At 46.6% G+C, this 25,518-nt stretch overlaps 1 protein-coding gene across 6 annotated transcripts in view; it reads right to left on the bottom strand.

Moving 5' to 3' along the window:
- The window catches only part of LOC116423889 (uncharacterized), a 43,335-nt gene that overhangs the window by 4,479 nt on the left and 13,338 nt on the right, over positions 1-25,518 (bottom strand). Inside the window, exons 1-5 of one of the 6 annotated variants that reach the window (XM_031969597.2) lie at positions 15,749-16,367; positions 9,084-10,080; positions 3,601-3,762; positions 999-1,257; positions 302-595 (exon numbers count right to left, since the gene is read on the bottom strand). In XM_031969597.2, coding sequence (XP_031825457.1) covers positions 302-595; positions 999-1,257; positions 3,601-3,762; positions 9,084-9,590 — 1,222 coding nt within the window. In that variant the 5' untranslated portion in view covers positions 9,591-10,080; positions 15,749-16,367. Of the gene's footprint in view, positions 1-301; positions 596-998; positions 1,258-3,600; positions 3,763-9,083; positions 10,081-14,621; positions 14,974-15,748; positions 16,368-25,518 lie in introns of those variants that run through there. The other 5 variants (XM_031969602.2, XM_031969605.2, XM_031969600.2 and 2 more) reach the window with 5 other exon arrangements.

The following is a 25,518-nucleotide window of genomic DNA, read 5'->3' as shown; positions in this document are numbered from 1 at the left end:
CTTCTAGCGCAGAACATTAATACTTATGTTCCTTTTGACACTTTGACTGCCAATAATAGCGTTAAAGAATATCTTGCGAAAAAACAAGAGATTTTACCAAGTTTTGAAGCACCAATGGACAAGAAACGTTGCTTGTGAGATGACTTATCCCTTTGCAAATTCTGCTAAATGAGATATCGAATGCTTAAATCATAGAGAATAACTAAGGTGTTCCAAACATGAAAGTTTGATCTCATAAAAACGTCGATATCCGGCCGCAAAGGGCGAATAAGATGAAAAAGAAGAAAGGAAGGAGGAATACCGGTCCAGTAGAGCCAGTTCTGTTCGAACTTAAGGCCGTCATCGCCCTCGAACACCTTGAAGATCGAGACGATGTAGCCGGTGGACGGAATCGGCGGTCTCACGCCTGGCGGCTCCAAGGGGGGCCTGGCGATGGTCGCGACCTCGTTGAACAAATCCAACGTGTGACTGGCTGCGTACCGTAGGTCCCTCGGGTCGAACTTCCTTAAGGCGGCGCACTGAACCTCGTTGTAAAAATCCACGGGATCCGTGTTCTGTTTGTTTATTAGGTAGTACGTGATGAATGGGAAATCGGCTGAAATTACCATCCGCAAATGAGCACACAATCTTCGACACACTTCTTATTCAACGCTAGACCAACTGTTTTCTAAGTTCTACAAGAGGTGAAATCGATGAATGTGGAGAAGCTCGAGAAAATATAATTTGGAAATTTAATTATATATCAATTCAATTAAATTCCGAATAATTCTTTTCAGTATTTTTTCATTCTATTTTCACTATTATTCGAACTTTAATTACATAATAATTAAATTCACTTGAATTTAGAATTCTTTTTAACCTCTGAATTTTTCTTCCATTCGACTTTCGAATATTTACGATGTTCGTAATATTTATAATATTTAGTGTATGGAATCTCGTCATTGTGGCGGTATTCGTCGCCAGCGATCCGTCAGACGGGGCAGAAGTCTGCGAATTACCATTTTTCTCCATGTTCGTGAGCAGAATGCTCTGCGAGGCGGATGGCGCGATCTCCGCGACCAGCTCGGCTGCGGTGTCCCGTTGCAGCACCAACGGCCGAGAAACTGGCGACTCGATCAGGGGGTCCAGGGGCTCCAAAGGCGTCATGAAGTGCGCGAGAACACATTGCTTCGGGTCCTCGACCTCGAGGACCGACAGGGGACTTCCGGGCCGCTTCTTGTCCGCGATCGGCGCGTGCTGGAACGAGTTGGAATAAAGCTGTGTTTGGGAAAACAACATCGTTAATGACACCAACATCTTGTCGAGCTTCTTGTCTTTGTAGTTGCTTCTTCGCAGCTTTCAGTTGGAAACGTGGGAGTTTATACAGTTCGATACACGTTGAATACTAGACGTTCAGACGTTTCGAGATTTGTATTACCGAAGATTACAGAGAATAACGTTACTGGATTGAAATTCATTGCATTTCATTCCATTTCTATCGAATTTTATATTTAGATTTGAATAAACTGTATGGAATAACTATTTCACGAACGACTGAAGACTCAGAGGAATATCGTAGATATTCCTCCAAAATATAATCGCTTATCGTCTTCCGCGCGGCGCTCGCGTTATTTTTATTCAAAGCATCCCGAGGTTGCCTCTTCGAAAGTGACGAACGACGAGGATAAACATTATCGAAGCACTTAAAGCTTTCAATTCCTTCGGAAGCAACGATTCAATCCGACGAAAGGGAAAACACTTCTTCGCGTATTCTTTCAATTTTCTCGTGAAACATTTCCTTCCCGCGTTCCACAAGAAAAACAAACGAGAAGATGTTTAAATAGACAGTCTATTCCCTCCAGACTAATTGCAGAGCAAAGAACGATCGTTATTCCCATTTCCGAATCGCTCGCGAGAAGTGGCGCTCCCACGTTTCCTAAAAGGGAAAACCAGAAAAAAAATTCTTAGAACTGTCAATAGTCTTCAAAAATATCTAGATTAATGGTCCGTTTCCTGTGACCAAGGAAAAAATGAAAGAAAAGTATTTCTGGTCCGTCACACGATCGTTATTCTCATTCGTCCTACCAAACCGCTCGCGAGAAGTGACACTCCCACGTTTCCTAAAAGGGAAAACCAAAAAAAAAAATTCTTAGAACTGTCCACAGTCTTCAAAAATATCTAGATTAATGGTCCCTTCCTTCGAGATCGGTAAAAAAATGAAAGAAAAGTATTTCTGTTCCGTCACACGATCGTTATTCCCATTCGTCCTACCAAATCGCTCGCGAGAAGTGACACTCCCACGTTTCCTAAAAGGAAAAACCAATAAAGAAAATACTCAGGACCGTCTATAGTCTTCCGAAATGTCTCGACGAGTGGTCCGTTCCCTCGAGATCGATGAAAAAATGAAAGAAAAGTGTTTCCGTTCCGTGACTTCCGTCACGCGGCGATCATTCACTCGCCCCGCGTTCCGCCGCGTTGACGGTCACACGGTCCCATCTATTTCTGACCGTTTGTAGCCGGGCCAGCAAGGTCGCAAACTGCTCGCGGTTACACGGAGCATACGCTAAGGCCAATAACTCGAGCGTTCCGGTTTTAGCAGGTGTATTCCCGATTCACGTGGCGCGGCGTTCTCGCGGAGGCCGATGAGAGAACGATGGAAATATTATTACGCGCGGCGGAGTTATTATTTTCGCGACCCGGTTCAACGCGGGCCAATGAAACTGTCGTCGCGTCGCGTCGACGTTATTCCCATCCGAAGCCGGCCGCGAAACCGCTCGCGGCTCGAACGATTTACGGTCGTTCCCGATCATCGATCATTGTCGCGCGCAATATCCTGTCCGCCGCGACACGTGAAATATCTACAGTCCGCCGGATGAATGTCCGAATGTCATACTCTTAACAGTTTCTTTCGTTTCATTGAATTATCGGGGAATCTCGGGTAAAGTTCCCGTGAAGCTTCACTCAACAATGTATAATAACGCGCGTTTCAAACTAATAAAACCCGAAACGCCGTGAACCGAGAAGTTCCACGAGTTTCGACTTAAACACACAAAAACGTAAAAGGTAATAAAACATCCGACCTCTGCCCATAAACCAGATGCAAGCAAAGATATAAATCCATATAATCTACAAAAACATACGAAATAAATATTCCCGACCTCCGTCCATAAAACAGATGCAAGCGAAGATATAAAACCGTATAAACTAGAAAAATGCAAAAAATTCCAAAACGTTCTCGGACTTCGATCGCAGGATTAACCCTTTGAGGACGAGAGTCGTTCATATAGCATATTCATATAGCATACTCGAAGTACAATGCTGCGAAGGAATAATTGAATTATTCGAAGTTCGATACATTCGAGTTCCTCCACTGAAGACCTCCAACGGTTCGCGAAGTGCTCGTCCGCAAGGGGTTGAGCGGACCGAAAGAGGGAACGGAAGGCAACGTATTCTTCGATCCAAAGGATACCTTCCGCGAGTTTACACAGGTCGCGAGAGTGGGTCGCGTGTCACGGGACACCGGCGGAACTTACAGAGCGGCGCCGCGTTCTCCGATTTCAGAGGCGGCCTCGAGTAAACTGTTAGAGGAGGCGTTTACCGCGGGAAATTCGCGCCACGTACCGGTACTCCGGCTGGCAGAAAACGTTCGAGGGATGCGAGGGGAATGATGAAACAGTCTCGGTCCAAGGTGGCCAGGGAGATCGGCTCGCCGCGCGGAGGGCTGTTCCCGGAGACCACCAGGGGCGTGTATGTGCCGGACGCCCGGTTCCCGCTGAAGGAGACCTGTGCGGATCAAACGAAACGGGGGTCACTCGGTGTAATCGAACTGGAGCAGTTTTTAGGAACATGCCCTTCGTTGAGGGCTGCCCTCATTTCCGACAATTGCATTGTGGATTCGGTAATTGGAATAATGAAGATAGTGTCGAGTTTTGTGTTTCTGTTAGCGACATTTGTAATTGTAGTAGTAGTAATAGTAGGTGGCAGTGATAGTTGTAGCAGTACATAAATATATAGTAGGTAATGATAATACAATAGTAATACTTATAATAGCAATAATCTATCTAAATAAGTGGCACTTAATGCATAACACTTTTTCCAAACAAGGATGAAGTAAGACTTTATATTCGATGTTGAGGAGAAACTTAATAAGCTAGATCTGCACTCCGATTGAAACATGTAAACATGGCATAAACAGTGGAATACCTATTGGCACACCCAACGACGCTAACTTAATTTTACCGCAATAATTTCTCGGCGAGAAATCGCTGGTACTGAACGCAATTCCGCTAATAGGCCGTAAAATTCTCTCGCAACCCCGTCGCGCTCGACGCCGATCCTTAAATCCCCGATTTAAAAGGAATCACACGCATTTCTCGGTATATCGCGAATATTAGCGTAAACGTTTCCTGCCGTTGACGACGCGATAAACTATTCAGCAGCGGCGAACGTTGGAGAGCGTCCTGCACGCGAGCGCATAGGTTCCAAGAACTAACGCGTTCCTTTACTGCCGATCGTAAACAGGACCGCCGACGTCGCCGCGCGTCTCGTATTTACAGGCTATTCGTACCTTGAACCACGGCTAGCCCGCTGCATTATTAACACGTTCACCGTCCACGTCCTGGGCGTGCAGTCTCCTCGTAAATTTCACTCGAACTATAAGATACACAATGTATGTACGTCTACGAGCACGGTGATACCTCGATTCGCGTACAACGCACGTTTTCGAGGGAGGAACGTCGCTTCTTTCGATGAAAAATCCGAAGTTTTTGGAAGTTCGAATTTCTGAGGTTTTTGAATATTCGAGTTTTTGAGTCTTTGAGTCTTTGAATCGTTGAATCTTTGAATTTTTGAGACCTTGAATCGTTGAATCTTTGAGACCTTCAATCGTTGAATCGTTGAATTTTTGAATCTTTGAATCTTTGAATCTTTGAATCGTTGAATCTTTGAATTTTTGAATTTTTGAATTTTTGAATCTTGGAGACTTGGAATCGTTGAATCTTTGAATCGTTGAATCGTTAAACCCCTAAAAGTGAACCGAATCGTCGAAAACGCGGGTCCACAATGACCCAGGCGCAACGAAGCGAAGGATCGATAGGAAACACCCAGTTTAAACTTCTCCGCGTTTACGAGCATCGGTGTTCGAGAGCTCCCGAACGGTGGACACCGTGAACGTGACATTCGGTCCCGGCTCGCAGCTCCAAAATGTCAAGAACAGTAACCGGCGATCGCGTGTCGCAATAAATCACAGCTGGTTCCGTCGAAACGATCCGAGAACATTGAAAATAACCGCGTTAACCTACATAACAGCGTTGACCAATTCTATATAATTACCTATACTACATTACATTTTATCGTACTCAATCGAAACGTTATAACAACAAACATAACTGCTTCACCTGCAACTCTAAACCTCTGACACAGCATCCGCGTGACGCCCGCCGCAAATCTCTCTGTATCTATCCATCCAAATAAAAAATACACGCAATCGATCGTCGAAGCGTTAATCATTGCGCCACTCGTTGACATTCGCCGCCGACAGCGACAAAAATAAAAGCTCACGCTCGGCCGGTGGCGGAGTTGAAGCTTCGCGAGCGGAATGCAAGAGACGCGTCACCGGGAACCCGTTTCCGGGCGGCGCGAAGCGAGCCTGCAGCCTGACAGGAGGACTTTCCGCGACAACATCGGCAAGACAGAGCTGGGAAACTGTGGAGGCGAATGTAAATGTATATCCGTCGACGAGCGACGTGTCTCTTTCAGCGAACCGGCGAGACGTATTGGTACGGCGCGACGCGACGCGACGCGACGCGACGCGACGCGGAGGAAGATACGGGCGAGCCGTCCTTCAGCGGAATAGAAAAACAACGGGGATGGGAAATTAGAGTGGAAATTACACTGCGCGTCAACGCGGCAGACAGCTTCCGGAACGATCCTCGCGACCTGGAAACGTGATTCAGGTTTTACGTGCGCGTGGCTCTCGGCGTTAAGATGTAGAGGATCAAGAAGACTCTTCGCCCGAAAAAGCGTAGTTTCCTCGGGATATTCGTTTGTCTGGCTTCCCGTGAGCTGTTAGTTAAACAAATCGATGAATTTATTGATCGAAGCGAAGGATGAAGTGGTGCTGTGTGCACGGATCTTTGAAATTTCATCGAAAAATTGAAACTGCCGGTGGGCTGTCCGTTATTAAGTGGATTGGGACAGCAGTGGTCAGACAGCTTCTGAGTTCTCGAGTCTTCGCGAAGTGTTCTTGGGTTAATCGAATGCTGACGTTACAATGTTACTAGTATCGTTACTGATAATTAGTTATTAATATTAATAATTGTAATATTATCCTACTATTATTACTAATAGTAATAATACTATTATTTCCCGTTATGAATTATCTCTAGCAGTTACCGACTATAAATCCTAGCCTCGCGACACTAATATTCCGCAACTGCAAGCCTATCCATCAGCTCCGCCGACAATCCACCGTTCAACGCTTGATTCCATGAACCCGTGAACCACTCCCAAGGATCCATCGACCACTCGGCGAACGGGCACACCATTCGGCCGGGGAATCCAGGATCAATCGTCGGTCCGGAATGGCCGCGATGACCGTCGGCTGCCGGACATAGCCGGCCGGCTGCCGGAAAATTTACGGCACGTCGCGAGGTCCACGTTGGCGTGCAATAAGATGGCGCGTTCGCGTGCCGGCCGTAGGTGTAACTTTATGCGGCCGGTTCCTCGTGCGCGCTGCCCTCCGTTTCCGCCGTAATTCCGTCCGCGGCGCTATCCCGAGGTCGCTCGTCCTGTCTCGCGGTAGCTACGTGTCCCAGCGATACGTGCGCGTCCGGGATCCTCGCTGAAATATCGGCCAGGATGCCCTGCGAGCCGTGCTTCAGGTGGCCGACGCTCGCCCGCGGCGCCAGGCGGCCGCTCGCAAGCCGCAGTTTCGATGATTCATTCGAATCGTCCTCTGGAATGCAGCTGTTGATGGTTTCTGGGGATTCTGGGAGGCTGGGACTGTACGCTGAGTACAGATTTCACTGAATTTGATAGCTTCTTCGGGGGAAACGAAGGATTTCTAGGGAAATCGGGCTTCCTTTCAGCACCTAGATGTTGATAGATGGCTGATCTAGTTGGCTGATCTCGAACAGTCCTGATCTGAACGCTATTTTTCCTTGATCTCCGAATATCTGTATGAGTCTATTGAACTTTGGACTCCTCTTTTAATAGAATATGCGTCTAGAATCGGGGAGGCAAACGAATTACCTTTGGAAAACAAACCGAAGTAAATGGAAATGCTTCGGAGTCTTCTAGCTGGAAGCTTTTGCAACGCTTTTAACTTCTTCGGATGAACTTCCAACTAAACAGAAGAGGAATGTCACGCGTAAAAATAGAAACGTGAATGCTATGAGACCTCTAACGTCTTCTCGATCTGTTGTTCATCGCGCGAACGGAGAGCATCAAAGAATCCTTGCTGCTCCCGCGTGAACGTCCCATGAATTCGTTATCCCTAGTCGTAATGATCGTCGGAACTCTGACATCGGCGCGGAGTATCTCGCTAATTGGAGCATTCCGATTGTGCAAGCGAGCGCATCCTCTTAGACACCGATTTCCATATTCCGGGGATGATCCGGCAGCTTCCGGCTGATTGAATTCAGCCCGAATTCCCTTAACCGGCGACACCCGAGCCGAAATATCTCGTTAAGCAGCCGAACGAGACGTTGCATCCCTCAGATTCTAGCCGAGATTAATTCCGTTTCTGTCTCTGCCCCCCTCCCGGCTGACAAACACGGCGTCCGCGAACGACGCCGGCGTCAACAACGACCGCCGACGTATCCGATTGCTCCTTGACGCCGCGCGACACCGAACCGGTCTCTGTTTGTTCATTCCATTACCGTGCGAACGAGACCAATTAATATTAATGGCGTGCAACGTTTGGACAACGATTCTGTTTCCGAGAAATCGCGGACGAATTTCGAGAGATTTCGTTTGAGTTCGATGATCAAAGTGGTTCACTGCGATGCCTAACCGGGGTAATTCCGGCCGAGATGGAACGGTCTCGTTCGGATGGGCAAATGTCTATTAGGTTTGCACGCAGGTCTATTCAACGATTCTTCTTGCGTTTGTGTATTTACTTTCAGAAATATACGCATTTCTGATGTAGTTTGCGGTCTTTTTAATCCCATCAGGTTTTCATCTTCTTAGTACTAGTAAATTTGTTTGATCTTCGATTTAATGGTGCACTCGTTGTATCTGTGACTGCTTTCAATTTAAAAAGAAGTTGAAAGTACGAGGACGTTGCAACTAACGCGTGTACCTGGTTGTTCTTTTCAAACGATGTTTCAAATGCGCAGACGAATCGAAGCTCCGAGACCCGCTTCTGTCGGCTCAGTAGAATTTAGAGCCTCGCTGAGCACCGATTTTAAATCAGTGTCGCCGAACTCTTAGACTCGTTCTGTCTCGCGGGCCTGGCCGCAATAAACACCAGCGGTTTATGCTGTAGCGTGAGTTATAGACGATTCTCCGACGCGCGGATATGAGTAGGGGTTCCGCGAAAATTATATACGACTGCAACGTCTTCGGCCATTGTAATAAAGTGTATCAGTGTGGCTTTGATGTCGACACGAATCGCGTTTAGCCTGTCACGCTGTGAAGTAACGCTGACTGGACGCAAATGCTTTTGGAAGTGCCTTGCGATTGAGTGTGCCAATCTCTTGTTTACTATTATTGCTTAATTCTGCCGGCATATTTAGGTCACCTTAAATGTTTATTACAAACAGCTCTACCAAGAAACTACTACTCACCTGCGAAAAGCTATTCTTTTCTCCATAACAGAGCTACTCATTTTCTCCTCGAAAGTGCGACACTTTCCTCCACGAAAGAGCTACTACTTTCTCTCTGCCTCTACGAGAAGACTATTTCCCAAAAGTCTTACTTCACAAGAGACCCACACATTTCCTCCGCGAAAGTGCTACAATTTCCTCCACGAAAGAGCTACTACTTTCCCTCCGCGAAAGCGCGAGTCTCCTCAGCATTCGAAAGAATAGATCTCCCAAACTACTCGGGACTCTAACAACAACCTCCATTCCGAAATGCAAATAATGAAACGAAGAACCTACCTGTCTAGAGGCAGTGGGTGTCACCGGTTCGGACGGGTCCTTCTGCTGCTGGGGCTTCCTCCTCTGCTGGCTGCCGGCGGCGGACACCTGACCGGGCCCGCTGCCGCCTCCGCCGCCCCATTTGATGACGTGCGGGCCCGAGTTCTTCCTGGGCGGCGGGCCTAGCCGGTCGGTGGGCTCGTCCGGTGGCGAGCCGAGGGCGCCGCCTGACGGTGGAGTGAGGAACAGGTGAGTCCGGTAAGCGTAACCCTGGTGCTCGTGCTCGGCCATCGACGGGAAGTAGCCGAACTCCTTGCTACGCCGGATCGGGCCCCGGCCGACCGCCGGCGACTGGGCCCCGGCGCGCGCTACGCCGAACCTAGCGGTCGCGTACCCGACGGAACCCGACGCGTACGCGCCACCTACGGCCGATCGACCCTCCAATCCGCCACCTCCTACGCCACCTCCTCCTCCTCCACCACCGCCGAGACCCTTCTCGCCGAAGTTCTTGCGGAACATAAGATTCATGACTGACTTATTGGCTGTTTGACTACTTTTACTAGCCGAACACGTATTCGCTGTGTTGGTAGGTAATTGTGTACGATATTTATATACGTATATATATGTATTTACAATATTTATAGATTTCTTTATACTTGTATAAGCGTGTGTGTATGTATATATATATATATATATTATATATTTATAGAGAGAGGAAGAGATGTCTGCCACGATAACAGTTCTTGATGATGTATTCGTTCGTTTTTGGTTTTTGGCTTTGGTTGGTTGAGTCGGTAACAAACACAGTTGTAGGAAGAAGCGGCAGCGGCGGGCGGTGGTGGTGGTGTGCTCGACGATCACGAAAGCTGTCCCTAGCGCACGTGTGTCTTTGGTTTCTCAGCTCTGTTATATTTCGTGGTCTGTTTTGTTTGTACTTTCTGTTCGTTTGTTTCTTTCCCTAATTTGTCCCTCAGTCCGCGGTTTCGTTAATTCTTCGTTTCGACATAGAGCGTGCACACTGGAATATACATATCAGTTCTCTGTTCGAAGAGGAAGCCTGCCCTAAAGCGGGGCGGGCCAATCAGCTACGAATTTTTCCCGTTGCGTGTTCCCGTGGTGCCGAGAGTGTTTTCTTTTTGCGTTCAAGCACGACCGGGGCTGTTGCACTCGCGATCGAAACGAGCCTCGTTCGACGCGGACGTTGTCTCGGCCATCGGTTCGCATGCCTTTTTTTCTGCTTCTTTTTTTCGACCGGCCCGGGGAGCTACCCTTTGTTCCTTCGTGGACACCGTGTCGCGCGCGACGCGACCCATAGAAACGCAGCCAATGGGGAATGGGGGGTGACAGGGGAAAGCTTTAGTTCTCACCCGCGCGCGGCACCGCACCGGTTCGTTGAATGCGTTCGTCAACCGGCTGGACCGCGACTAACCCGTTCACTGGCGACGCTTAACCCTCGCTGAGGCTGTCCTCGAACGCGTCAACCCTTTCGCTCTGATTTTCCTCGAGAGAAGAAGCTCGATCGAATTGTTCCTTCGCTTGGGATTTCGCAGAGCTGTTCCATTGCTCGTCATTCGTTGGAAAATGAAAAAGGATTCCGTGATCATTCTACGTCTGTTTGCTAAACGAAAGCAATGCAACTGTTGGTCTTTGGAATGAAATGTTTAATAATTGAACAATAATACTTGAACTCGAAAGAATTGAGATCTGCGTTCGATATTACTGCAGCGTCAAGGGTTGGAAGTTTAGGAGTTGAAGAGACTTTCGATCTTCGGTGCTCAGAAATGAACTATTAATTCGCGTTAACGATGAATTTACTGTTTAGAAACGATCAATTAATCTCACCGATCGGCGAGTCGGCCGTGAACGGCAAGCGCGACGCCAGTGAACGCGTTAATCGGTTTTAGGAGCGTCACACTCGCGTTATCCTTTGGTTAGAGAATCTCCGCTGTGCGTCAAGGCTTCGGTTAAAGGGTTCGGTATCAAATCATCGTGCCGCGAGATCGTGCAGTGGGCATACATTCCGTATAATGGACGACCGTTGCCGTGTCCTTCGAAATTAGCCGGCCACCGCGAGCTTTACACGCGACTGTCATTTGCGATCCTCGAATGCACGATCCTTTCCCCAGTGAATTTCTATTCCCCATTTCCTCATTTAACCCTTTCCCGAGTGAATTTTCATTTTCTCATACACCAATCTCCTCATTTAACCCTTTCCCAAGTGAATTCTAACCCCTGCCCAATTTCTCACTTTCATCCTGCTTCTCTACGAATTGAAGGATGCATTTGCTAAGATTCAATTGATCTAGCAGAATGCGAAGCTATGAAACGAATTTGTTCAACGACTCCCCGCGAAGACGTTCCCGTCCCTTTAATTATTATAAAGGAAGAAATCCGATCAGCTCTACCGTTCATTAATAGGAACAAATATAAATCCTCGCCGGAAATGGAAACGAGCGAATTCGCGGTGCCGCCGTCGCGGCGAACGCTGCGCAAGTATATTTTGTCATCGTAATCTAGCGTGAAGACAGGCGCGCACGCTCGATTTAGCCGCTCGGCACGAGACCCCAAGGTCCGGAATTCTAATTGCACCTCGGCTATATGATAGATCGCGTGTCCGTTGTTCTTTGTCGTTTCCGATTCCGTGGTCCGAGGCGATTCACGCTTGCTCCGAGCTTTTTCGACCCGGAGAACGCTTTTCCCCTTGGCTGGCTATCCATCGCGCGCTCGAAAAACTTCTGCTTCGAAATTTACGACTATCTCGAGAGTTTCCATTGCCGTGTTAAAGTTCGAATTCTTCTCCGGTACGATCGAGATCGAACTCGAGGCAGGGGACGCTTGAAAAAGGTACAGGGACTATTATCCACTCTTGCCTACGGAAATCTCCAAGCACTCGACGGCAACTATACAATAATTATCACAATCGTAATATTACATGATCAATATTACTATTATCGAATGATCAAAGTGCAACACAGAGAACCAATCATTTGATACGGCGTTCAGTCTTTACAAAGATTGCAGCAACAAATTACTTCCAGTTGCTTCAATCGTTAGATCCAAATAAATCCAGTTACTTTGAAAATCGTTTCCGATACTTAACACCTTCGAGACATCGATAGTTACGAATTAAGGAAACTAAAACCAGTCGTTTCAACTGGCATGATCCGCTGTTGAAAAAATGAACACGTTAGGTTCCCAAATGTTCGTTAGACACTCGATCGATGGAAGATTCTTTGAAGTTCGAATTGGACGGGCGTTCGCCTGGTACCGCGACGATTCCGCGAGCAATCGGAGCCCGCCGCTTCGTCACGGAGGACTGTTCGGTCGACCCTGCGACGGTAACTTTAATAGTCGAGGCCCTCGATTGATCTGCCGCAGCCGCAAGGACTATCTTGTCACGACAACGCTCGTCGTCCGCGGCGCAGCCGGCAAAACCGCGAACAACCCCGACCGAATCGCTCCCAGCGGTTCGCGTCACTCTAGATCCTGACCCTACACCTCGTCGAATGATTAATTAATGCCAGCCGTCGACAGTAATTAGAATCGGTTGTCGAAGCACGGCTCTCGAGGGGAGATCTTTGATTTTAATGAACTTCGATGGGCAAACGACTATTTCATTGGGAAACAATCCTTCCTGTTCAAGCTGGAAGACTCGATTGTGGAATTAGTAATCTCTTTTCATTTGAAATTCGGTAAAACTATATGGTAAAAAAATATGGTTATTACAGTTATTCAATCTACATTATAATTATTTAATAACGCAGTCATCTATTTCCATTTGAAATTCGATAAGAGTATAAGAGGGTAAAAAAATTAATCATAATCGTGATATTCATGTGGTTATAATTCTCCAATCTACCTTTTAATTATCCGCGTCGCAAAACTGCTGTTACGGTTCGAGCTAGGAATATTTGATGAAAAATAATGGGAACGTCGAGCGGGAGACGATATTAAGATCATTCGTTCCCGAAAGCCTACCGCAATCTTCTCGACGCCGCTGCATAATCCGCCGAGAAAAATGTTACTCTTCGCGGAATATAAATTCCGCTTTCACCGCGCGAATCCCAACGAGCCCGGCACCAGGGAATCGAAAAAACTCTTTGCGGCGTCGCGGATCCCATCGTTCAGAATTTTCGGAAGGAATAAGAGTGATCCTTCAGCGTTCGCGACGACGACGCTCGAGCGTTCCTTTTCTCTCGAAAAAATCCCACTTTTTCCTACCAGAAGAAAGACGTCTTCGAAACGTTCGGGTCTCCTGACGAGTATTCTAAGATTGTATTGTCAAAGAGGGGATCGCGGTGCAAGTGCAACGAAATTAGCTCGGCCTACTTCGTGGGACCTGACGATAGAATAAAAATAAAAATCCTAACGAAATAGAAACTGAGATCATCGATTATTCATAGAACCGCTTGAAGAATTACTCGAGCTGACCACAGTCTTTCTGTGTTTCTGAGAGGATCGTGGATGTTTATGGAGATTCCTGATTTAATGGTTCACCGTTACGACTTAGAACATTCGGATCTACTAATCGAGGGTTGACGCGTGAATAATTTTCTGTAATTACCGATGTCTAATAACTGAACTGCGAATTTCAGTTTCTCATCAATCGACAGTTCTTCATTGATCAATCCAAACAAACCGAAGCGAAAATTAATCTAAATAGAATAAAAGTCAGAATTTTACAAAAATTCTCCCGAAATTCCATTAAAATTATCCAAAAATCCCATCAAAATTCAGTAAAAATTCCACTGAACAAAACATTGGAGCAGCAAAACAAAAGCTAACAGCGATCCGCACCATCCGGGTTCCAACGGGCGCAGAAAATTCGCAGCCTCTCGTCGAACGGCAAGACAAGCCCGTATCTCGAGCGGGCGAATTAATTCGCTCGGAAACGCGCGCCTTCCGCCGGCAGATTCGATAAGTCTCTCGCGCCGCGTCTTACTCGGCTCGTTTGGCCCGCGACAGTAATCGTCCCCGGTATGATTTGCGAGGCAAAACCGACGCGAGTCGTTAAGCGACAGCGACCGGTGAGTTACAAGCTCCGGACGCCCCGCAAAAACCACTCCGCTCGGCGAGGATCGCGCCGGCCCCGCTTCCCGTTCGCTCTCCGGCCCCGCGCGCGCGAACTTCCACAAGGAAAGCACACAGCAAGCAACAATAAAGGACACACAGGATGTTCAGTCACTTCACAGTTCAGTCCGAACGAACTCTGGCCGGGAGTTAACACAATCCCGATGACGACTGCCGACGTTCACGCGAATCTTCCGAAGGAATTCTTTGCCTCCGAATAGACACGGCGCAACGAATCAAACGGTCGCTAGAACCGTTCATCGTTCACGATACCGCGTTCCAGCACGAAAGTCCGCAGCGTGACGATTGCGAAAACTACGAACCGTCGACGTAACGATCGACACCTTCGATTCACGAGGAAGTTTAACACGTGGACGCTTCAGAACAGAATTCTGTATTCCTTTGTTCACGATACTAGGAATATGCGTCTACATTCGCGAGCACTCGCGTCAACGTGTTAACAAAAATTCCACGATAATTCCATTCTACCATTGAAACCGAGCGTTCGTTGATTTTCATCGAGAGTAGCTGCTGGATGAGCCGAAGAATTCCGTAACGCGTAAACGCCCGCAGCCGGGTCACCGGAGCACACGAGTCAGCCGCTGACGATCGCTGACGGCCGGAAAACAGGAAGGATCGCGGGACGTACGGTCGTTTGAATTTGCCGACCGCGAGAACAGCCGGTATCTCCCAAGGACCTCACACTGAATAGCTAGCAGAGCGATAATCGCAGCCGCAGGGTTCACCGGTCGATAAAACAAGCTAAAGCACTGCCAATCTCATCGATCGCTGATGACAGAGATTAGTCCGGCGGCGTGCGGGGGTGATCCTCCACGTGCTTCTACCCCGACGAACACAACAATCACACGGACAACCATGTATCGCGTCGACTGCCGAGTCGACGCTGAAAACTTGGGCCGGAAATCGTCCCCCTCGTTTTCGCAGGACTCGGAAGACAGGGCAGTCGACGCGTGAAACGTATGTCACGGGCAAAACGATCAATCCCCCGACGATCATGTATAATCATTCTCCACCATCACCATCGATTACACATACCGACTGGTTACACATAGCGGATCAATCGAATTCACCGTAACATACCTACAACGTACGTTTCCAATATAAAACCAGGGGGAGTGGGGGTGCGTTTCGTCCGGACACGTCCCCTCAGCCACAAGTCACAAGAATAGGGGATGCAGATGGGAGCAGAACGGCACATCGATGGAACAAAAGGGATCAGACGGTCACCGGTACCACTGGGCTCGGTCTGACTGATGCGATGAAGTTGAGAGACGCGGAGTATGAAGTGTCTTAACCAGTGTTGCGAGAGCTCGAGTCCTCGAGGCTTCGAGGTCGAGTCTCGAAGGCTTAGAGGTCTGAGAGCCTGGAGTCTGGCGAGCTTCGAGGCTCAACTTAGACGCCGATAAAGACGGTTAGAGTCTTAAAGCCTAGAGACTCTAGAGTCGGCTCGAGCGGCCGCGGCTAGATCTTAGACTTCGAGCCCCTAACCCTCCGCGGCGTCGGAGCCTCCCGGAGGAGCGGGTTCTCGCAACAGCGGTCAACTCGGATCCCGTTTCCCCTGTAGGATGCTTCTGTTTCTTTCTCTGGACTGGTACCTGATCGTTGGTTGGCCTGGCCAGGCCCGCGTCCGAACGATCGCCGTGTATCGGGCCCGGTGGTTGAAATTCTCGCGATCGCGGGGCGCGCACGTGCCGGCGGCGGCGTTAGATCGATAGCGCGGTGAAATATTCACGGCGTGTGTCGCCGGACCGATACGAACGGCGTACCCCGGCAAGGCCGATCAACGGAGGAGGCGACCTCTCGCTGTCTGTCCCGCGACCCTGCGAGCCGCTCCGCACGCACGCACGCACGCACGCGTTTCCGGGGGTTCCCAGCCCTCGATCGCCCCACGCCGGCGGATGATCGATCGATCACGACCGCGCACACGTGTATTCCGCGGCTGACTGTGCGGCTGGCTCGATCCTGGCCTCGGGAACACTCGGCGGGACCGCGGCCCAGCCGGATCCCAGTTCGAACTCGAGAGTCCCTCGGTTCCTCCGTTCGCTCCTTTCGCTGCGGTGTTCGCGGCAGCTCTCCGTAGGAGGATCGCGTCGCAGGATGTTTCGCTCGGTGGTTTCGGTCGGTTTCACGGGCACCGGGAACGTGCCGACCGCCTTTTCGCGATCGAACCGCCGGCGCTCTTTTCGAACGACCGATTGGCACTGGCTCGCGTGCACGAGGCGACGCGACGCATGCCAGGACCGTGGGCACCTGCGGCGCCCGCGACGCCACGAGGGGGTGGGGCGAGGGCGTGTTGCGCGAGTATTTTCACGGTGGTTTTTTTTTACCGGCTTTTCGGCTTGCGGCGGCACCGAGCGTTTTCGCGAGCTAAGATAATGCAGTTATCCTTTGCGCTCGGAACATTTCTGATGAGAATAGTCGACGGTTTCTGAGACGAGGATGTCCTTCGGAGTTAACTAATGAGAATAGTCGTCGGTTTCTGAGACGAGGACGATGTTCGGAATTAGCTAATGAGACATCACGCATGAATTGAGAATCGAAGATGTTTTGGTAGATCTACCCTCTGTTCTTGAATGAAAATGATACGTTTTCGATGTATTCGTTAATGTGCACCAATGACCTTTTGCCTATCTGACTAATGTCATCTCAACTCGATGTAGCATTATCTCAGACCTAATCAGTCCTAGTATTTCAATATTCCACACATTGAAGCGTCATGGAAAGATCGATGTTACATACGATCAACATTCGACTAAGAGTCTCTCGAACATGAAGGGATCAAATTGCAATTCGTAAGAGATCGAACACCGCAGACAAGTACATTTTCCAAGATGAAGAAGGGGAGCGTATAGCGTGGACAACGCGTGTCCACGAGTCAACTTTTCAGGATGGAACGCCGCGCGTCCGAGCGCCGATTATCGCCGAAGAAAAATGGCTGCCGTAAACATTGAAGTACATTTTCGAACGGCGGACGAGCGTATCTCGACACCTCGCGGAACACTTGAAAAATAACGGGTGTTCCAAGATTCACGTTGCACTTATTGTGCTTAGAGAAAGGGAGTGATGGGGTGTTCGTCCGAGTCGAGGGTTTTATATCTTCGGCTTTGATGTTCGGTCGACTATGTATTATACAATGCCGAGGAAAATATCGAGACGTCTCGAAGGAGGTAATTTGGCATCGAATTCATGCGTAGAGTGTTGTTCAATTATTTTATTTTGCTCGCATCGTCATTGTTTCTTGAATTTTTGTCTCTTGTTGTTCTCGAGAATTGTTTAGAAGAAATATTTCGTACAGTTCTAGAAGGATAAAATTGTATATATAAAAATATAAAATATCATATATATTTAAAATATAGATAAAAGGATTGTATATGGTTTAGACTAATTACTTCGCTCATTACACTTCATTACGTTACAGCAACAGACGTTTTATTCAATTCCATTAACGAATATCTTCCGTCGACAGAATTACAACCACAAGGCAAAGTTCCATTAATATCTACTAGAATTTCAGTGGCCATTTTTATCGAGTAGCGTCGACGCACTCTCGGTTACCATATTTCCGAATCAGCTACGAAGCACGTCGAAAAAACAATCGTTTAAAAATCTAGAACAACTCGACCGAATGAAAAGCAACGATCATCCACCGTAGCAGGTCCGATAGTCATCTCGATCGTGACGCCTGTACAGATATCGCGAACGGCCCGCCATGAAAAATGGCGGCGGTCCCTTCCCGCAGAATTTACGGCGGCGCACCGTCATCGTAATTCACCGCGGAATGAAAAACTCGTCGGCGATGGCAGCTCGCGCCAAAAATCACTCCGCCGAGTTTTTTCTGGCAGCGATCGGATCGTTTTTGGGCCGGGGCTCGCGGGTCATCGAGCATCGGAGCGCAGGAGGAGCCTCGAAAGAGATCCCTCGCGTTTCGAGGAATTTACGAAGCGGTCGCCAACTTGGCACGACTTTCTCCGCGATAAAGAATGAAAGATGCGAAAATTGCCCATTCGTCCATGCTCGAAATGCTACCGTTGGAATCTTCCGATGAAATTGTTTTCTATGGTCGAGTCATTTGGTACCGATTGCTGGGATATTTATAGGCGTGATGCATTAATTACGGTGAAGCTCTGGAAATTTTTAAATTACATGTTTGAATTGACGGGGTTGTTTCAGTTGGTGCGAATGAAAGTAATTTGATACCATGGATGCTAACAATCTCTGAATTAACTTCAATTCAAACTCCTTTAGTACTTAATTTACAATACTTATAATTGAAACGAGCAATCAAAGTCATGAACTCCAAAGGAGCACAAGTCAAGCAATCGACATTTAGAGAAAATCTTTCCTTTCGTCTTCGTTCGTTGTCTATTCCGTTGATTCTTGCTAAGCATTGGCTACACATACATCTTCGTCACATGGAAATTTCAAATATTATTAAACCGGTGAGAGTAAATTGAAAAATAGAATTAAGAGGTTGATAACTTCTGTTTCGGAATTAACGACTCGAATTGATCACGGATCTCTGTTCCTCGGATTCCCGTCAGCTGTTCTCAGTCGAGATAATAAGCGAAGACCGTGCTCGGCGAGAAAACCCAAACGGGGAAAAATTCCAGTTGCTGTTTGATTAGTCCCATTCAAGCCGACGCTGGAGTATCATCTTCCGCGGGCCGAGATGTTTCTGTCCGCGCTACTGTGCCTGTCCGACTGGCTTGCGCGTATTCTGCTCGCTGCGAGCCCCTAACGAGCAACGCCCTTATTCGTAACTAGCCCAGCAGCCTCGAACACGTACCCCCTTCATATTTCTCGCAAACTATTCCGGTGGCTGTTGCCATTCTCTCTCTTTCACTCTCTTCAACTCTCTCTCCTTCCCTCTGTCGCATCGCTTCCATGAAATTTCCAATTAACGAGTTCTGGAGGGAGAGCACTGGTTGCCATCGAGGACACAGTTGTTCTTTTTTCCGCATAATCGTTACGCGAGTAGGTCGTTTCGAGCTGTGGATAATTTCTCAGGCTTGAGTGGGAAGGGGTGGTTTTATTCTGTCTTCTGTTTGGCGTTTGGGGCCTTAGGACTTTGGGATGTTGAGATATTAGAGAATTAGGGCGTTAAGACATTAGGCATTAGGAAACTAAATGATTGGGGCATTAGGGCGATAGGAAATTAGGGCGTTAGGGCGTTAGGGCGTTAGAAGATTAGGGTGTTAAGACATTAGGGCGATAGGACATTAGGCATTAGGAAATCAAATGATTAGGACAGTAGGGCAATAGGACAGTAGGGCGTTAGGAGATTAGGGTGTTAAGACATTAAGGCGTTAGGACATTAGGCATTAGGAAATTAAATCATTAGGACATTAGGGTGTTGGGGCATTAAGGCATTAAGACCTTAGGGTATTAGAGCATTAAAACATTAGGACATTAGGGTATCAGGATATTAGGACATTAAGCCATTAAGAAATTAGAACATTAAGACATTAGAGTATTACAGCATTAAGACATTAAGGCCTTAGAGTATTAGAGCATTAAGACATTAGGACATTAGGGTATTAGGGCATTAAAACATTAGGACATCAGGGTATCAGGATATTAGGGCATTAAGCCATTAAGAAATTAAGACATTAAGACATTAGGGTATCAGGACATGAAAACATCAGAACATCAGGACATTAGCCCAAAACCCTAAAATCTCCAAAAATCAAATTGAATTTACCAAAGCATACTACTTCAATCACTCCGGTTCCCATCCCGCGACACGCCACAAAAACCCGTAATAAAACATCGGGGGCATCCAACTCGCATTTCCCGAAGCTGGCACGCGTAATCCACTCGCGACGCGAGCTCTCCTCGAGCAGACAGGAAAAAAGTACGCCAGTAATTCCCATCATACGTACACGGGGGACATCGATTTACTTAAGAAAGACAAATTGCGGTTTGTCCCGCGTCCCGGCCGGGATGAGTAAATGTTCGCCATTTCTTTATCCGATACAATCCGGCGGGCGTATTCTTGGCATTCGCCGAGCGGGACCAAAGTAAACCTGCCAGCCACGCATCGGCCGCGTCCTGGCCGCGCGACAAAACTATGAATACATTCAAGGTGGAAGCGGGCCTCGAAATCTGCGGGAGCACGCCGGCCGTCATCGATCTCGCAATGTCACGGCGATCGATGGGCCTTGATCTACAGGCTTATCGGAACCGAGCTACTTCGTTAATCTCCTTAATGGCCGACCGCGTTCTCTGACTTAGGACGATCCTCCTTCGATGAGCCACCCATCTAGTCCTCTTTCTTCTTCCCCTTTCTTTCGGACAGCGATCAGGATTCATCTATCTTTTAACCAACAGGGTAAACGCCAGACCGAGTTCTTCCGGAAGGTCTGGAAAGAGCTGGAACTTCTTTCTTGGCTTGTTTCGGAGATTTGGAAGGGAAATGGCTGGAAATGAGACGCTAATGACGTCGAGACTAACGCGAATTTACATTTTTATTTCGGTGCATACTGAGGTATTGGGTTGTTTAATACTAGGTTTACGGAATTGCGTTAAATTGACGCATGTCGAATTTGATAAACGTTATTTATGAAGTGTTCATCTCGATTTTGATCGATGATAATCGTCTGTTGTAGAACAACTTTAATTTCCAAGATCTAAAGGTACGAATATTCATTTTTCTAGGAACAACAGAATAAACTGTAGAATAAACGATCGTAAACCCAGTGTTAATATGTATTTCTTTATGTATTAGAGAGAGGTTCATTAACACTAAAACTACTGAAATGACTGGTTTCAATTTGTTTAGCAATTATCGATATCTTCGAAGCAATGAATATTCGAAATGATTTCGAAAATAGCTCTATTTCAGTGTTATAATGAATGTCTGAAGAAACTGAAAATAATCTATTGTTACAATTTTTCTAGTGTTAAGAACGATTGATTTATATCTTATAATAGATATAAAAGGTTTCTTGAAGGAGAATGAGTTCTTAAAAATTGTGAATGAAGAAATAAGTGTACTGGACTAGTCCTAGCTTTCTTTTGTTATTGGTATGAAAATGTCGAATGGCAAAATTGTATTAGAATTGAATATTCATTTGCCTACTGTATCTGGAAACTGAAGAAAACGTGTTATAATTTCGATAATCGTATTAAATTCTCGGTCGCTCTAGCGTTAGAAATGATCTAATTTCCACGCCTACTCCTCGGCTGCTACGTGACAGTGCAATTGACCTTTTTGGCTAGGTACCGCGTTACGTATCTGGATTTTTCGATGGTCCCGAACAGGTTAAGGCGCGAAAGAAGCGGTTTCCACGGGCGGGTTCCGTTAGTTGGGGTATTTCGGTAAAGGTACCGCCGCAGACGTTGCATTTCACTCGACTCGGCCGATCGATTTCCTTCGATTGCAGCCGGGAAACTAACTCGCCTGTGGCATGCGATGACCGTGAAGCATCGATGCGATGGATGCTATAAAGTTGCCGAGTTTGTCCGAAGGTAAAATATAAGGAACTTGGAAACTTCGGGAAAGAAATACGGAGCAAGACGTTTCGATAGGCTGGCTCGTGGAATCACCAAATGACGGAAGCATCCGTCTTTCCTTTGAAACGTTAAAGAGAAACTAAGGAATTAGCAATTTAATATTTATATTAGCAAACGTCAGTAAATATTTTTGCTGAGTTATTTGATAAATTACCTTATCGATATTATAATATTTAATTATAATATAAAATATAATATAATATTGATGTAATTAATATTATAACACAATATTATATTATTGATGGCATAATACTAAATCAATCGTATAGAATATAATTATAATTTTCATCGAAGGAAATTGAATTTCAGTAATTATTCTACATAATCACGCCCATAACCTGATTGTCCGCCATTTTCTGTCTACTCGCGAGATCCTGCCATCTTAACTGACTCAACGATGCTACCCGGGGAGCCGACCCGAGCGGCACGCGTTTCAATTTCCGGTAACTACGTTCAACAACGAAGTTACCGGGGGAAGCGAAAGTGGAACGGGGACATTAAACTTGAACCGAGGGAGTTCAAGAGCGTGGTTCAACCGTTTATCGCTGATTTCGTCACGAACAAGCTTTGACCGACTTAACGAGGTCGCTGAACTTTCATTTCAATTCTACACTTTTTCTCTTAGCGACGTTCGTCATCGATAAAACTGTCGCAGAAATTTCAATTGTTTAACTTCAGTCTCGAGATAATGAATTTCAATCGGCAATTGATTTTCAGGCAGTTTTAATTTTTCTGTAGGAACTTTAATAACACATCTATTGTGATTTCGATTGATTCGTATTGTATTCTGTGTTACAGATAGATAGTTGTTATAGATATATAAATTATATTTGTATCTATTATTATATTATACTCAGTATAATAGTCTAGTATTCTCTTATAGTAGTACAATCTCTTATATCTAGTATAATCTTATATTATACTCAGTTTAAAATTACACCTTGGAATTTCTACGACGAAATCTTATAGTAGAACGATTCAATTAGATAATCGAGATTGAACTATAATTCTCTCGAGATTTCAAACCGGTTAGTAGAGGAACTCCGAAAAAGTAACTTTTTCCGTACGTTTATGTTCGAGCTCCTGTTTCGTTCGTGTACGGGCGCACAATTATTTCCCACGACCGTAGCGGCGCTATGTAAATGTTCTTAATTCTCATGCTGGAACCGTGGCTGGCTCGCAGCCCAATCAGATTTTAAACGAATCTTAATGCACCTTTTAAAATAATTCTCCGGTACCATACGTTGAATTTCTGTCGCGAAGGGACGAGGAAAATAACCGCGTAGCAGTAATTTCTTCAATGAAAGGAGTGGAATTCTCTCGTCTTGAAACTAAAATAGAAGTTATACGAATCAGTGCACACAGACGATTCTAGATTGGAAGCAGATCATTCGTATTATCCAAATTGTGCGATTATTTAATTCTACAAATGTGGAACCCGAAACTTGAAGCTTGAAGCTTGGAACTTGGAACTTGGAATTTGAAGCTTGAAGTTTAGAACTTGGAATTTGAAGCCTGAAGCTTGAAGCTTGAAACTTGGAACTTGGAACTGGAAGCTTGAAGCTTGAGGCTTAGAACTTGAAACTTTAAGCTTTAAACTTGAAGCTCTAAACTTGGAAATTTGGAACTTAAAGCTTGGAGCTTGGAACTTAAAGCTTGAAGTTGTGAACTTGGAACTTGGAACTTGGCATTTTAAGCTTGAAACTTGGAATTTTAAGCTCGAAACTTAAATTCCAGGCCACAATATCAAAAAAAAGGAATGTTCCAATTCCATTAAACCGTGTTCGAACGTTTCACGATTCACAGCCGGCTCCATCGAAGTTCCGAACGACTCCGTCTCCGGCGCGGTTCGAAACGGTAGGCTCGTTTTCATGCTCCGCCGCGAAACTTCGGCGAAGTTCATGCATTCATTGATTTCCCGATAGGCGTGTAGACTCTCTGGCCCGCTCGCGAGGAACCGAACGGGAATATCAAAGGATTCGGTATCGGAATGTGCTCCGGCCTCGTAAAGGATTCCTCTTTACGATCGCGGCGCCGCCGATGGAACGTGTCGCGATGAAAATAAAAGAGACGGTAACCGATATCGCGACGAACGAATATTCGATTCCTTCGGGGAGAAGTAAGCGTGAAAATGTTGCGTTTTCTGTCTCTGGGAATGAAAATACGATACTGCGGACTTCGACACCTTACTGGGACATCTTCGAACGCTGTTCCTGCTCGGGTACCTTTGTAAATGCTGGATCGATCATCGAAGCTCGAAGAGTTCGTGATTCTATTAGGAAATGATTCTATAAAATGATTCTTTCTAGTTTTACCAGACACCTATCTGCGAGCCATATTTTACAACTGTATCGAGTTCAGTTTCCTATCTGGCAATTTGTGAATCAAATTTGTAGGTTCTCGTTTTACGATTTTTATCGATACGATAATATTTAATATTATTAAAAACCTAATATTTTAAAAACCTTCTGTAAAATGATATTGACAACATATTTCTATAATATCGAATGCAACAGAGTTACACGGAGACAGTTTACGATTTCAAAAATTGTTTCCACGAAGCAAAGAATGTGTTCCGCGTCGCAGATCCCCCCATGGGCGCGTGGATCGTCTCACGTCGAAGAGACGATCGCGAAATTCCCAGGACTGCATTCCGAAAATTACCAGCCGCCCTGCGGGCGTGCTTCGTCATTGTCACGTGGAAAACAAACGGACAGAACGTAAAACGTCCGATAGCGGGACCAGGCTCGAGAGAGGGTGTCGATAAACCTACGTGTGAGTAGAAACAGTCTGCAGTGGACGGACACATTAACCCTTTGCACTCGGAAATTTCTCACTAGAAATATTTAACATTTTTTCACGAAGCGAACGCGACATTCTTTGAAATTAACTCGAAGGGAAAACAGAGGTATATTAACCCTCTATGGGCAGAATTTTAGTTCATGATTGTAACGAAATCTATGCAGTGCAAAATTAATAAATATCCACGTATGACTACGAATTAAGAATGTGTTCAGTAGTTTCAATAATTTCATCGATAGAATATATCTCTCGAGCTTCGACGAGTACGATTGTATCGAACAAATTTATTTACAACTTCCTACAAAAGCCTCGTCGCAGTTTAGACACTTGCGAACTGAACATTCCAAAACGGCTAGATCCGACCGTCCGGTTCCAGAGCTAATCCCACGGGCGGATGACGATTATTCGTCATCGTCGCGCCGTCGTTCCGAGTAATCCCCGCGCAACGCCTAGCGAGGAAACAAAGCGCGCGTTACGGGGCGGTTTCTCCGAAGCACGAGCGCGGAAGGGGCGGGAGGGTGAAACGACACGGAAAATTCGATTTGTTTTCGCGGGGTAGACACCGGCGCGCAGGTGAATGCAGCCGGGGCGAATCGATATCACGCTAGGCCGGCGTCGCGACCGTTGCGAAACTGGCTTCAATCAATTTCTGCGTCACCGCGCGCCGCGGATCGGGGACTGCACGTAAGTACGCCACGCGGAAACGCTCGCACCACGCCGGGCGGGGGAGGAAATAATAAACTACGGTCTGCTCAACGGGACGAGGCGACGTGCCTAATGCGCTCGCGTTTTTTGCGCGTTCGACCCTTGCCTCTGGCAGCTTTGCTTCTATGGAGCCACTTTTTCTTTAGCATTATCTTTGGTATTGCTACTCTAGCAACTACCGAGGTCAATTGACTTTTTGAGATTTCTCTGTGGAATCGAGGATTCATCTGTTTACGATTCGATTTGCGTATTGCTGACTTAACCCCTTGCCGTACAATGAAAAGTGAGACTCGTGATGGAGATTTCTAAGCTAATTTAACATCAATGTTGTTCATTACTTATT

This window comes from Nomia melanderi, chromosome 8 (genome assembly GCF_051020985.1).
Source record: "Nomia melanderi isolate GNS246 chromosome 8, iyNomMela1, whole genome shotgun sequence".
In the NCBI taxonomy this organism is placed as follows: Eukaryota; Metazoa; Arthropoda; class Insecta; order Hymenoptera; family Halictidae; genus Nomia; species Nomia melanderi.
This window is presented reverse-complemented; position numbering and strand designations above follow the sequence as displayed.